The sequence below is a fragment of the Rhinatrema bivittatum genome, chromosome 7, assembly GCF_901001135.1.
Source record: "Rhinatrema bivittatum chromosome 7, aRhiBiv1.1, whole genome shotgun sequence".
Taxonomy (NCBI): domain Eukaryota; kingdom Metazoa; phylum Chordata; class Amphibia; order Gymnophiona; family Rhinatrematidae; genus Rhinatrema; species Rhinatrema bivittatum.
In genome coordinates, this window is record NC_042621.1 from 37516974 (window position 1) to 37532001 (window position 15028).

General features: G+C 44.6%; 1 protein-coding gene across 2 annotated transcripts in view; it reads right to left on the reverse strand.

Moving 5' to 3' along the window:
• The window catches only part of LOC115096091 (polycystic kidney disease protein 1-like 2), a 32421-nt gene extending 19237 nt beyond the window's left edge, over positions 1 to 13184 (reverse strand). The window contains exons 1-3 of one of the 2 annotated variants that reach the window (XM_029610627.1): positions 12958 to 13184; positions 5553 to 5752; positions 4750 to 4949 (exon numbers count right to left, since the gene is read on the reverse strand). In XM_029610627.1, the coding sequence (XP_029466487.1) occupies positions 4750 to 4949; positions 5553 to 5742 (390 nt within the window). In that variant the 5' untranslated portion in view covers positions 5743 to 5752; positions 12958 to 13184. Of the gene's footprint in view, positions 1 to 4749; positions 4950 to 5552; positions 5753 to 11026; positions 11201 to 12957 lie in introns of those variants that run through there. The other variant, XM_029610629.1, reaches the window with a different exon arrangement.
• Positions 13185 to 15028: the final 1844 nt, after the last annotated feature.

The following is a 15028-nucleotide window of genomic DNA, read 5'->3' on the forward strand; positions in this document are numbered from 1 at the left end:
TTGGATATTTCAGGCCCCAGCACTACGGTGCCATCTACACAGAACCCTCTGCTGGAAGGTCTTCGTCCTACAGCCCGCCATTTTCCTTTCTTGCAAGCCGCACAACAACTAATAGATCTGGAATGGACTGCACCTGCGGCCTCATTCAAAGGGGGTCGGGGCCTGATAGGCATGTACCCCTTGGATCCGGCAATCAAGGAGATGCTGGCGTGCCCTCAGGTGGACGCCTTGGTTAGCGCAGTGGTCAAGCGCACTACCATTCCAGTTGAGGGGGGGGCGGCCCTCAAGGATCCTCACGACCGGCGACTGGACGCCATCCTGAAACAGACATTTGAGGTGGCAGCTCTGTCTTTGCGAATCGCAACCTGCTGCACAGTGGTGACACGTTCCTGTTTGTCACAGGTCAGGAACAATGCTCCGGTGGCAGACATGGAGTCCGCTCTCTCGTTCCTCACGGATGCTGCATCCGACCTAGTCCGTACAACAGCCAAGGGGATCTCATCCTCTGTAGCTGCCAGGAGGCAGCTCTGGATACGGAACTGGTCAGCCGATGCTCCTTCGAAGACACGCCTCACCAGAATGCCCTTTAGGGGTTCTTTCCTGTTCGGCAGCGACCTTGATAAACTGGCCAGCACATGGGGTGCCTCTCCTATACCTCGACTGCCGGAAGACAGGTTCAAAAGGAACCAGTGCGCCTTTCCAAGACCTTCCAGAGGCAGAAGCTCCCAACGCTTCACTCCCTATAGGAGTCGCTACCAGGCACCTCGTCCTCAGGCCAGGAACCAGTCCTTTCGGCCCAAGCAGCAGAAGAGGGGAGCCGGCTCGGGTTCAGGGCCCGGCCGCGCCTCCCAATGAGATTCAGCCGATCCATCTGAGGGACGGGGCCATAGGGGGCAGGTTAACCCTCTTCTACCCCAGATGGGTCGAGATTACGTCGGACCAGTGGGTCCTCGCCATCATCCGAGAGGGTTATTTTCTGGACTTCCATCATCTACCTCTGGACAGGTTTGTGGAATCTTCGTGTCCTGTCCACAAGAAGGCAGCATTGGAAGCTACCTTGGCGAGGCTCCTGTCCTTGAAAGCCATAATCCCGGTACCTGCACGGGAAATGAATTCTGGGCATTATTCCATTTATTTCATGGTACCCAAGAAAGAGGGCACTTTCCGGCCCGTATTGGACCTCAAGTCAGTCAATCGATACTTACAGGTCCCGGGTTTCGCATGGAAACTCTGCGCTCAGTCAAGAACGCAGTACAGCCAGGAGAATTCCTCACGGCCTTAGATTTATCAGAAGCCTACCTGCATATCTCGATTCACCAGGATCATCAGCGCTACCTACGCTTCAAGGTGCTGGGACGCCACTTCCAGTTCCGGGCTTTGCCCTTCGGGCTGGCCACGTCGCCGCGGACCTTCACCAAGGTGAACGTAGTGGTAGCAGCAGCGCTCAGACGGGAAGGAATCCTGGTCCATCCCTACCTAGACGATTGGCTGATCAGGGCGAAATCGCGAGAGGAGAGCCATCGGGCAACCAACAGAGTGATTGCCCTTCTGGATAACCTGGGATGGGTAGTCAACCTCAAGAAGAGTTGCCTACAGCCTTCCCAATCTCTGGAATATCTGGGAGTCCAGTTCAACACCCAGGCAGACACAGTCAGTCTCACCACCAAGAGAAGATTAAAACTTCAGACGCGTCTTCGGTCCTTGATGGGAGCCAGTCGGCCCACAGCTTGGGATTACCTGCAGGTTCTTGGTCTCATGGCATCCACCCTGGAAGTGGTACCCTGGGCAAAGGCCCATATGAGACCTCTACAACGCTCCCTGCTCTCTCGCTGGAGCCCCCGCTTCCGGAATTATTCCGCGCACCTACCTCTGCCAGCCAGAGTGAGGACCCAGTTACGGTGGTGGTTGCAGTCCAACCACACGAGCAGGGGGTCGAAGATGTCCTCCCCCACATGGACTCTGCTCACCACAGATGCCAGCCTGAGCGGCTGGGGAGCACACTGCGAAGAGCTCACCGCCCAAGGACGGTGGAACAGAGAAGAGTCAGGATGGAATATCAACCGTCTAGAGGCACGGGCAGTCCGGTTAGCCTGCCTACAATTTGCTTACAGACTGAGGAACAGAGCAGTCAGAGTGATGTCAGACAATGCCACCACGGTGGCATACATCAACCGACAGGGTGGAACCAGAAGCCAACAGGTGTCCCGCGAGATAGCCCCGCTGATGGCTTGGGCAGAGGCGAATCTTCAGGACATCTCTGCCGTCCACATTGCCGGAAGGGACAACACCACGGCAGACTTCCTCAGCAGAGAAAGCCTAAATCCGGGGGAATGGCAGCTGTCCCCCACAGCCTTCCAGATGATTGTGGATCACTGGGGGATTCCGGACATGGACCTACTAGCGGACAGGTCCAATGCTCAAGTACCCAGATACTTCAGCCGCAAGCGAGATCCGTTCTCTCAAGGGATCGACGCCCTGGGTCAGCCATGGCCCCCAGGGGCCCTGCTATACACCTTTCCTCCGTGGACCCTGCTGGGCACCCTTATCCACAAGATTCGGAAGTACCGGGGCCTAGTTCTTCTAGTGGCACCAGACTGGCCAAGAAGACCCTGGTACGCGGACATGAGAAGACTACTGGCAGGGGAGCCCCTTCCCCTGCCTCCTCTCAGGGACCTGCTACGTCAAGGTCCCATCCTTCACAAGGATCCGGCTCAATTCTCTCTTACGGTCTGGCCATTGAGAGGGCTAGACTGAAGAAAAGAGGTTACTCGGAGCCAGTGATAGATACACTCCTCTGAGCGCGCAAGTTCTCCACATCCCTCACCTACGTCAGGATTTGGAGAGTGTTTGAAGCCTGGTGCGACACTCATGGCACCAATTCACATGCGACTGCTATCCCTATTGTTCTAGATTTCCTGCAGGATGGGCTTCAGAAGGGTCTCTTCCTCAGCTCCATCAAGGTTCAGGTGGCTGCGCTGTCTTGCTATGGTCCCAGGAGGGATGGCAAGACCATTGCCACGCATCCAGATGTTTCTCGCTTCCTGAAAGGAGTCAAACACATTCGTCCGCCACTGAAGTGGCCAGTGCCTTTGTGGAACCTCAATATAGTTTTGGATTTCCTCGCGGGATCCATCTTCAGACCCCTTTGGGGCCTGTATCTCTGTTCTCTCACATTGAAGATGGTGTTCTTGCTGGCTGTATATTCAGCACGCCGCATCTCAGAGTTACAAGCACTGTCTTGCCGTGATCCTTTTCTCAGAATCACTCCAGAGGCTATCCATCTTCGCACGGTTCCATCCTTCTTGCCTCAGGTAGTCTCACAATTTCACCTCAACCAGACCATATCTTTGCCAACCACGACAGGTCTGAAGAAATCAGAAGAAGGGCGTTTGCTACGCCATCTCAACATTGGCAGATTGCTGCCCAGATATCTGGACATGACAGAAACAGTACGAAAGACTGACCATCTGTTCGTCCTTCACAGCGGGAAGAAACAAGGTGAAGCGGCCTCTCGGCCCACCATCGCCCGCTGGATTAAAGAAGTTATCAGAGCGGCCTACATAGAGGCCGGGAAGTCACCGCCTCTTCATGTCAAGGCTCATTCTACCAGAGCCCAGGCGGCATCTTGGGCTGAATCTAGGATGCTGTCGCCTGCAGAAATATGTAAAGCAGTGACGTGGTCCTCCCTCCATACCTTCTCCAGGTTCTACCGGCTAGATGTCCAGGCCAGGGAGGACACAGCATTTGCGAGGGCAGTGTTACACGGTCCTCAGGCAGCCTCCCGCCCAGTCCGGGAGTAAAGCTTTTGTACATCCCACTTGTTCTGAGTCCATCTGGCTACACGACAGGAAATGGTGAGATTACTTACCTGATAATCTCGTTTTCCTTAGAGTAGACAGATGGACTCAGCATCCCGCCCAGCTGCCTGTCTACATTGGTTTCACCGATTCAAGGTAAGCCTTACCACTTCTTACATGAGTGCGTCCACTCTGCCAGGTGTCGACGCCTTCCAGTTGGGAATGCTGGCGGTCTCCAGCTACTATCAATCGGGCAGGGGACTCCTGTTTTCACTATTTCATTGATCGTCAGTACACATATATCCATAACAGCTTTTGCAAGGAAGATTACTGAAGAGCTTCACTTCCTGTGGGGGTATATGTACCCGTGCTGATGTCAGATCCGTCTCCAACTGCTAGCACGAGCACACTATACCCACTTGTTCTGAGTCCATCTGTCTACACTAAGGAAAACGAGATTATCAGGTAAGTAATCTCACCATTAATCATCTTTGATACTCAAATCATGTTTGAAATGTTAAGTGACATTAAAATGATGACATTTCCAGAAGCAAATATGTCTTCTATACAAATATTTATTAATCATGAACCTTTATAGATCTTATTTTTACCAATTAACTTCTTAAGAACGATGTTTGGATCATGAAATTCTCATGTTAGTAGCACTGGCACTAGGGCTGGTCTTCTTCATCCATAATGCAAACTCCAGAATGACCAACTTGGGAAGGATCTACAAGCCTTAGAATAATTCCTGAAAGTTGGGCCATATCTGTCCTATTCTCCCTAAAATCTGCTCTCAGATTTCTTCCCTTATTTTCTCTATTTTTTAAATTTATAACAAATCTTGATATTGAATGATTCCATGAAACATTTTACTGGAGTTAGACAAGGCATCCAAGAGCTAAGAGACTTTGGCGAACAGAGGCCTTTGTAGAGAGAGATGGAGCATCACCTTTACCATGGAGCAGGGCGTGGGACTCTGTGTACAAGGGGACTTGCTGGCCTCAGCAGTGACCTGGGAGTTGAGGCAAGGCTTGGCAGGTCGTGACTTGGTATTACGGAAGATAAAAATGATGAGAAGATTTACAGGGAACATCAGCAGTGCACTTTCAAAGCCAATCATAATGTCTTTCCAGGTGATGCTGAAAGTGCCTGTGAGTAGAAGGAAAGGGTTAGAAAAAGCAGCACAGGGCAAGAAAAGAATAACTTAGTAAGAATGAGCCCTCACCAGTAATACAACTTCATTGAACCCACACTCACTGTCACCAGTCGGAGCCCTTCCAAATACTACAGCCTCATGAGTCCCACACTCACTGCCACCAAGCTGAGCCCTCACAGTACTACATCCCATGGGTCCCACACTGAGCCCTCCTCAGTACTACAACCTCATGGGTCCCACACTCACTGTCACTAAGCTAAGCCCTTCCTAGTGCTACAGCTGAGTCCTTCCCAGGTCCCACAATCTCATTTTTTCAACAGAAGAAAGATAAAAATTGAAAATTTCAAGCTTTAAACCAAAACTTTATTACTGCACTAATATCTAGCTCAGTTAGCGGGGGATCTCTGTATCTTATCCAGATTGCCCATTCTTTCTCCATTCCTTCTCTTTTCCACAAAGCAGAAAAATTTGTCAATCTATGATAATGGAGCAACACACAAGACAGAGGATTTTCTCTTGGCTTATAGCTATATTTGATTCATAGCTATGGGGAATTCTCAACATAGAAGCTCATATGTAGTATTAGATCCTCTTACCAACATGGATAAGATCAGGATAGGAACCCTGGGGGAGTTCCCAGAACATGAGGTTGATCACTATGGTACAGAGAAGGAGGCACATGCAGCAGGACACTCGCTGCACCCGTGTGAAAGGACTGCGTATTGGATGGTTAAGTATAGAAATCCAAACATGTTCATCCCGTAGTCCATTCATAGTCTTTTTCATGAAGATATTTCTGAAAAAAAGAATGTACTGTGTGGACAAACATTGAGCAGAGAAAATGACTGCACCTCACATGATCAAAAGCAAAGCCTGACGAAAGAGCATGATGATTCCTCACACAGGATAAAGGAATGAGAAGTTTATTTATTTATTATTTATTTATTTACTATTTTTATTATACCGCGTTTCATGATATGAATCACATCAACCCGGTTTACAATTAACAATGTGAATAACTGCAGAGAGTAACATGGTAGAAACATTTCCCAATTCGACATCAAATATAATAAGAAACTTAACAAATAAAAACATTGTAACAATATTTAGGATGTGAGAAAGTTACAAAAAAACAAGGAAAAATAACTAGGATCTGAAAGGGGAGGAAATTAAAGAAAGAATATTAACATTTTAGCAAACTGTATCAATTAATAAATATGTATAAAATTATAAAATATAGATGGGTAGGAAAGATTGACAAAATATGAATTGTTGTGAAGTATAATAATATGTTGTTGTCACTGCGTGTGAAGTTAGTGGGTTTTTGTTACAGTTCACTAACTTTTGTTTTATGCTGATGGGTGGACAATTTAATCCAGTTCTGGGAATGCTTTTTTAAAAAGCCAAGTTTTTAGTCTTTTCTTAAATGTTAGAGCGCATGGTTCTTGTCTTAAGTCCGGGGGGATGGAGTTCCAAAGGATTGGACCTGCAGATGAGAGAGCTCTTGAACTGTAGGATTTGTGTTGGTAGGTTTTGGCATGTGGAACCTGTAGTGATTCTTTGTAGTGTTCCCTGATGGGTCTGGCAGATGTGAGTTTTTTAAAAGGGATTTGTAGGTCGAGTTGAGTGTGTTGATGGATGTTTTTGTAGATAATCATAATGGTTTTGTACATAATTCTGAAGTGGATCGGTAACCAATGAAGGTCTTTGAGGATGGGGGAGATGTGGTCAATTTTCCTGGAGTTTGTGAGGATTCTGGCTGCAGTGTTCTGTACCATTTGTAGAGGTTTGGTGTAGGAAGCTGGGAGGCCTAGTAGTAAAGAATTGCAATAATCTAGTTTGGAGAAGATTATTGCTTGTAGGATTGATCTAAAGTCATGCGCGTGGAAAAGTGGCTTTATTCTTTTCAGAATATGTAATTTGTGGAAGCAGTCTTTGGTAGTTTTGTTAATGAATGGTTTGAGGCTAAGACGGTTGTCTAAGATGGCTCCTAGATCTCTTACATGTGTGGTTTGTAGAATGGTTGGAGGCTTTGAAAGTGTGTTGTTGTTTTCAGGTGAAATAATTCTAAACAGATACAAATGGTTTTTTTGCACAGTACATTTAGAAGTTAGTTTTAACTGTCTTCTAGTCTGGCCAGACTCTGTCTAATGTCTGTGTGCACACACGTATCTTTAGTTCTTATGGCTTGAGTGTGTCGTTTGCTGTCCTCGTTTCACTGTCAAATCCAGTCTTCTTTGTTTGTAGCTTTCCTACTATGCTAATTTTAACCAAAATAATAAAAGAGGCTAACTCCCTAGGACCACCAAGCTTCTGAAATGTAAAAACGTACCATGGTGAGTGTATCCAACATCTAATTGAATTTAGAAATGAACTAATTAGAAATGAACAGATAATTAAGTTTCCCTGACTTTTCAGCAAAGGGGAAAGAGTTCACTTCGACTGTATCTCTCACAATACCACTGACAGCTAGTATCTTAATGTTATTTCATCTTCTCAGAATTTTGAAAAAAAAAAGAGTATCTTGGTTTAAATGTGAGACAGTTTAATGGCTTTTCTCTCTTTTCCTTTAGAAGTAACATAGCAACTTTCTTATGGTATTTATTTTTACTCCACTGACTTTTTTTTAAGGTATAATGTCTGAACTTTTTCAGACTTTTATCAAAAACAGTAAGATAGACATGGTTTCTTTAAAAGATGTTATCATCCTTCTAGAGCTGGCACATGCCATCGGGTTTTTTTTGTTTTCTATCTGGCTGGCAAAGCTGTGCACAACAGGATCAAGACTGGGTTTGGTTCCTTCACTTATTATGGGCAGATTTTCATTGTGATTAAGCAATTTAGGGATGATATTGTCCTCTTAAGTGCAGAATGTGCATGCTTTCTCAGGGACTTACAAGGGATAATACAGAACTGACATTTGGTAAAGATTTCATTTTTCACTTCTTTAGAGTTCATATTCTAAAAATGAACAGGAGTAATGTCCATGTCTTCAAATACTTTTAGATATTGTCTCTCTTAGCTTTTACAGAGAATAATAAAACTCTGAATGAAATCTCATTCACATATATGTGAATATAATGTTGTGTCTTATCACTGTTTCCCCCAATTTGGTTGGTATATTAGAGAACTTTTAAACTCTCTCCAACAGAGTGTTCAGCTGTACCTCTGCTCACTTCATTCACCAATATCACCTTTTAACTGCCCTAAAAGTGTAACTCTCACTTACTGACAGTAGATCCCTATGCTGATGATGATACTGTACAAGCAATTCCTTTCAAAAGTTCTTTCTTCTTAAGTCTCATTATCCTTTCCTAGATGGCTAACCCTTCTAGTTTAATCTAATGACCTTAAAAGCGATCAAACTGCCTTTATTTATTTATTTTTATATACCGACATTCATTGGAGTATATCACATCGGTTTACATTATAACTGTTGGAAATAGTAAGACAAAGGTGTCTTACTATTGATACATTTTAACATTGAAAAACATAATAACTTACAAACTAAGGTGACTTATTAATACATTATAACATATAGGCATTTAACTAAAGATTAAGGTGACTTATTATTGATACATAGTAACATTGAAACATCAAAACATAGTAACATTGAAATATCGAAAAAGTATGAGTTGATGACTTTGATTGCTGAGAGGATAGAATACTTGGATCTGCTATGGGGCATGGGAGGAGAGGAAAGATTATTCTGTGTGTTGGTAGGCATTTTGGAATAGTCAGGTTTTCAGGTATTTTTTGAATGATTGGGTGGAGAGTTCCATTCTTAGTTGGGTGGGCAGCTTATTCCAGAGGGATGGGCCCGCTACTCAGATGGTGCGTTTTCTGGTGGAGGTGGGGTGGGCTAGTTTTGTGTGAGGGATGGCTAGCAGGCCTGTGTTTTGAGACCACAGGTTTCTCTGGGAGTTATGATGGTAAGAACATAAGAACATAAGAAAATGCCATACCGGGTCAGACCAAGGGTCCATCAAGCCCAGCATCCTGTTTCCAACAGTGGCCAATCCAGGCCAAAAGAACCTGGCAAGTACCCAAAAACTAAGTCTATTCCATGTTACCATTGCTAATGGCAGTGGCTATTCTCTAAGTGAACTTAATAGCAGGTAATGGACTTCTCATCCAAGAACTTATCCAATCCTTTTTTAAACACAGCTATACTAACTGCACTAACCACATCCTCTGGCAACAAATTCCAGAGTTTAATTGTGCGTTGAGTAAAAAAGAACTTTCTCCGATTAGTTTTAAATGTGCCCCATGCTAACTTCATGGAGTGCCCCCTAGTCTTTCTACTATCCGAAAGAGTAAATAACCGATTCACATCTACCCGTTCTAGACCTCTCATGATTTTAAACATCTCTATCATATCCCCCTTCAGTCGTCTCTTCTCCAAGCTGAAAAGTCCTAACCTCTTTAGTCTTTCCTCACAGGGGAGTTGTTCCATTCCCCTTATCATTTTGGTAGCCCTTCTCTGTACCTTCTCCATCGCAATTATATCTTTTTTGAGATGCGGCGACCAGAATTGTACACAGTATTCAAGGTGCGGCCTCACCATGGAGCGATACAGAGGCATTATGACATTTTCCGTTTTATTCACCATTCCCTTTCTAATAATTCCCAACATTCTGTTTGCTTTTTTGACTGCCGCAGCACACTGAACCGACGATTTCAATGTGTTATCCACTATGACACCTAGATCTCTTTCTTGGGTTGTAGCACCTAATTTGGAACCCAACATTGTGTAATTATAGCATGGGTTATTTTTCCCAATATGCATCACCTTGCTCTTAACCACATTAAATTTCATCTGCCATTTGGATGCCCAATTTTCCAGTCTCACAAGGTCTTCCTGCAATTTATCACAATCTGTTTGTGTCATCTGCAATTTTGTGTCATCTGCAACAATTTTGTGTCATCTGCAACAATTTTGTGTCATCTGCAACAATTTTGTGTCATCTGCAAATTTGATTATCTCACTCATCGTATTTCTTTCCAGATCATTTATAAATATATTGAAAAGTAAGGGTCCCAATACAGATCCCTGAGGCACTCCACTGTCCACTCCCTTCCACTGAGAAAATTGTCCATTTAATCCTACTCTCTGTTTCCTGTCTTTTAGCCAGTTTGCAATCCACGAAAGGACATCGCCACCTATCCCATGACTTTTTACTTTTCTTAGAAGCCTCTCATGGTGAGGAGAGACCTTTAGCCATTTGAGGATTTTATTGTTAATGGTTTTGTGCAGGAGTTTTAGGATTTTGTATTGTGACCTGTAGGTTACGGGAAGCCAATGGCGTTCTTTTAGTATGGGGGTGATGTGTGAGGAGCGATTGCTGTTTGCGAGAGATCTGGTTACTGCATTTTGCAGAAGCTGGAGGGGTTTGGTGGAGGAGGCTGGGAGTCCGAGGAGGAGGGAGTTACAGTAGTCAAGTTTGGAAAGTATGAGGGACTGTAGTACAGTGCGGTAGTCGTGGTTGAATAGTAGGGTTTTGAGTTTTTTGAGGACTTGGAGCTTGTAATAGCCCTCTTTGTTTGTTATGTTTATGTGTTTCTTCAGGTTGAGTTCAGAGTCCAGTGTAATACCAAGGTCTTTTACTTCATTGGAGAATTTAATGTTTGCTTGCGTGGACGTGATGTCTTGGGTGATCTTTGTGGTGGGTTTGTTGGAAATGTGTAGTATTTCTGTTTTTTTGTGGTTGAGTGTGAGTGATATCTGAGTAAGAAGGTTTTTTATTTGGATGTAGAGGGATTCCCATAAAGAAATGGTGTTTGGTATGTTTTCTTTGATGGGGAGAAGAATCTGGATGTCGTCTGCGTAGATTTAATAGAGGTCCAGGCTGGAGAGGAGTTTGCAAAGGGGGAGCATATATATATTGTACAGAGTGGAGGAGAGTGAGGATCCTTGAGGTACGCCGTGGGGGAGCGGGAATTGTTTTGATTCGGAGTTATTGAGGTGAACTTTGTAGGATCTGTTAGTTAGGTAGGAGCCAAACCATTTAAGGGTGTTTTCTCCTAGCCCAATCTCCATTAGTCGGGTTAGTAGTATGTCGTGATTTACGGTATTGAAAGCGGCAGAGATGTCCAGTAGAATCAGAAGGTAGGAGTGACCAGTGTTGATGCCTCTTAGTGCTGTGTCTGTGAGGGATAAGAGGACAGTCTCGGTGCTGAGAGATTTCCTGAATCCGTGTTGGGAGGGGTACAGTAGAAGCCCCAAAGGAGTTGATCCCTCTAGTTCTCTGGTGTCCTTTTGTCTGTAAATCACCATTTAAAAGAAAAACAAAACAAAACATGGACATGGACATCACAAGCAGAAACAGTGCACTGATGCAGTGCAGCCCTGCTTCCATAGCCAATTTCCTTTCTCTTTTTAAAAGAATTAGCTCTCCTCCATAGCCCTGAAGCTATGAAAACCCCCTTTTTCTTTACTTCCTCTAGCTCTGGACATTGCTGTGGCACTAACAGCACTCTTCTCAACCACGTGCTGGCCCACCTAGGTATTGGGCATAAATGGGGCATTCCAGGTATGACCACATTCATTTTCTTACATTTGTTTACTCCTTTGCATTAGTGAGCTACCCAGACAAACCTGGTTACGTGACCACCTGCATTTCCACTAGGACTTCTAGTTAATTACAGAACTTGCAGCCTGCCAGACAGAGCTAAATGCTAGTTTGATTCTACTATTGTAGGATGTCAGAAAACCCAGCCATGTGGACACCTGTATTATTGCTAAGTCTTCTTACATTTCACATTAATCTCTTGGCCATTCACAATGACAAGCGAGTACGGCACTATGAACACTTAAAAATGTGTTGCTAGACTGCATTTTCTGATCTCTAGATGTCAATATTAAAAAAAAAACATACAAAAGATAAATTACCTGATATTAGCTAGATAGGTTATTTGGCATATTCAGTGCGATAAACATCCTACTGAATATCCCTAATTACAGTTAGCCAGATAAAGTCATTATCCAGTTAACTTTAAACCCAACCGGATATCTTCTAAACATCACCAGTTAGGTTTAAAGTTATCCGGCCCTGTGTGGCCATATAACATTAGCCTTAACCTATATTCAAAAGAATATAGCTGGTTAAGTGCCAAGCTGAAGATAAAGAAAAAAGAAATTCATGGGCCTAGTTGCCCATTCACAGCCCCTGCCCACCTAACTTCGAAATACATGGCCTTGCCAGGCCACACATACAGCACAGACCCCTCCAGTGCCTCTCAAAGTCAACTCAATGTAACCCCATCCCCGGGTGTGGATTGCTACCCAAAGTGGCCATAAAAGTATTTGTTGTGCTGTTTGAGGCAGGGATCTTCCCAGGCTAGCTATACACGGTCTCTGTTTCAGGGCCTGCATCATTTAGCAAGGGACTACTCCCATGGCCCCGGGTGCTAAGGGTGACTGCTTGTGTCTTTGTCCCAATGTGTGCTGGATATGCCAAATAAACGACTGCAGTCACTGTGCTAGGGCCCAAAAACAATACTTTACTGATAACAACGTTTGAAAATGGCACAAATCTTGATCCACAGTGGCACAATGTATTGGTTTAATCTGTGCAGAAATGTCAAAGGCCAGCCAGGGCATTTCCTACCTTCTAGGGTTTGGAAAAATAGGGTCCCCAGGTAGGCAGGGTATCCTTTAGATCAGGGGTGGGCAGTTCCAGTCCTTGAGGGCCACAAACCAGTCTGGTTTTCAGGATATCCCTAATGAATATGCATGACATAGATTTGCATACAACTGAGGCAGAGTGCATGCAAATCTCTCTCATGCATATTCATTAGGGATATCCTGAAAACGACTGGTTTGTGGCCCTCGAGGACCGGAACTGCCCACCCCTGCTTTAGATGGACAGAGCCACCTCTCCCAACTAGCAAGGATACAAAGTTATTGTCTCTGCACAGAGAGAGAAACTCTCTCTCCCCAGGGTTCGCAGAAACACTGGTAGGGTGCCCTCAAGATTGTTAGGCTTGGCTTTTACTCACAGTTTGTTGATTTGAACTTTCTTTTCTCTAATACAGTCCTTTGTTCTTCTTTTTTAATCCCTTATGGAAGGGATCCCCCTGAAGCCGTTTTCTCTGTGCTTCAGTTAGGAAGGAGGGGCAGTCAGAACCTCCTCCTGAATCTTGAACTTAATTTCTTCAAAACTGAGAATCACACCAGAGTGTATCCTTACAGCAGGTCACCACCACTTCTGGGGCAAGTCTTCCCTAATCTGCCCAGGCCCAGACCCAGACCCAGGGTTCCCTATTCCCTTGGCCCATGAGCTGAGCAGGCTCAAGTAAGGCTCCTACTAAAAAGTTCAAATTAAAAAAAAAAAGCACCCAGAGGGAAAAATCCAGACCAGCCAGGTTATGGACTGGAACAGATAGATCCCTCCTGATCCTGGTCAGGACCACCAAACTGGGCTTGTTCGGCTCCTCTGACTGGGCCTGCAAAATAACTAAAGTTAAACACCTATCTGCCTCTGAACTCTTGGTCAACCTAAAAGGAGTACCTCCCTAGCTGTAGCCAGGGAGCGGTTATATAGCACTACCAGGGGGGGGGGGGGGGGGGGGGTGGCCATTCCAGATCCCACAGAAGGAGGGGCTGTATTGGAATGGAATCGCTCCACACTTCACCCTGCACTAACTGGCTGACAATAAACACAGGGCTTACTGGTAACAGAACTGAGTGCCTGTTATATTAATAAAGAACATTTAAAGGGCCTGGTGCCAGCCTCCCCCACTTCCCCTGCCCATGCTCCAGTCCTACAAAAAGTATTCTTCTTAGGACCCTCTCCCTCCCCTCCCCCACTCCCGGTATCTTTAGTCTTCTTATCTTCAGCCCTGGTCACAGCAGCAGCAGCTTTACAACAACTGCTTCAATTGTTGCCAAGGAGCTATTCTGGAAGAAAGTTAAAGCTAACGTTATCCGGCGGCACAAAGCCAGATAACTTTAGACCTGCTAGCCAGCAATCTTGAGTTAGCCAATTCATTCATTCATTCATTTGGCTAACTCCGAATATCAGTGTTAGCCGAAAAGGTTATACAGCTAACTCAACCCCACCTCAGATCGACCCCAAAACACCTCTTTCTTATTCAGCTAAATCTTAGCTGGATAATGACTTATCCAGCTACTCTTTAAGCAGATAAGCAAAAGGAATATTCAAAACTTGCCATTCAGATGAGTTATGCATCCAAATGGCTTTTAATATTGACCTCTCAGCAATTAAGGATCCTCTGTGTTTATCCCATGCCATCTTACACTCTTATACTGTTTTAGCTGCCACCATTCACCCTAGAAAAGCATTTTACACTTCCACCAGCTTTCTGTGCAAAAAATGTTTCCTGATGTTTCTCATATCATGACCGGCTTGTTCTAGATCATTCTTGTCCTTGAAACAGGTTTGCTTCTTGTTTTCAGCTTTTTAAATGCCTCTATCATATGGAAACATGATGGCAGAAAAAGACCATGCGATCTATCTGGTCTGCCTATCCACACTAGTTATTCAGCTTTGTAATCCCCCTCCATTCTCTCAGAGATTCTTTGTGTTTATCCCATGATTTCTTGAATTCAGGTATTATCTTGCCTTTCCGCTAATGGATACATGTTTAGATTTCTAAGTCTCATCTCGAAGGACTTCTATCATTTTCTAGACCTCCTCAGTTCTATCTATATTCTTCCAGAGGTAAGGCCTCCAGAACTCATATTGAGGTTTATATTCAGTGCCTTTTATTTGACTAAGTTAGGACTTAGCTGGACAAATGGCAGGATTTTAAAATCTTGCAGCACTATCTGTGTTATTCAGCAAAAAAGTTATTTGGCTAGCTTGGGGGCAGAGCAGATCATTCTAGGATAGAGCCAGTTATCCTGCCAAGTTAGCCAGATAAGTGCCGATTTTCAGCACTATCCAACTAACGTAGCTGAATGGATTTAGGAATACTGAATAGCAGTCCTAAAATTAGCTAGATAAACTTATCTTGCTAGCTTTAAGATAGATTGGGATATTCAGTGGCACAGGCATGCCACTGAATATCCTGACAAAGTTAGCAGGATATGTTGCTGGCTGGACAT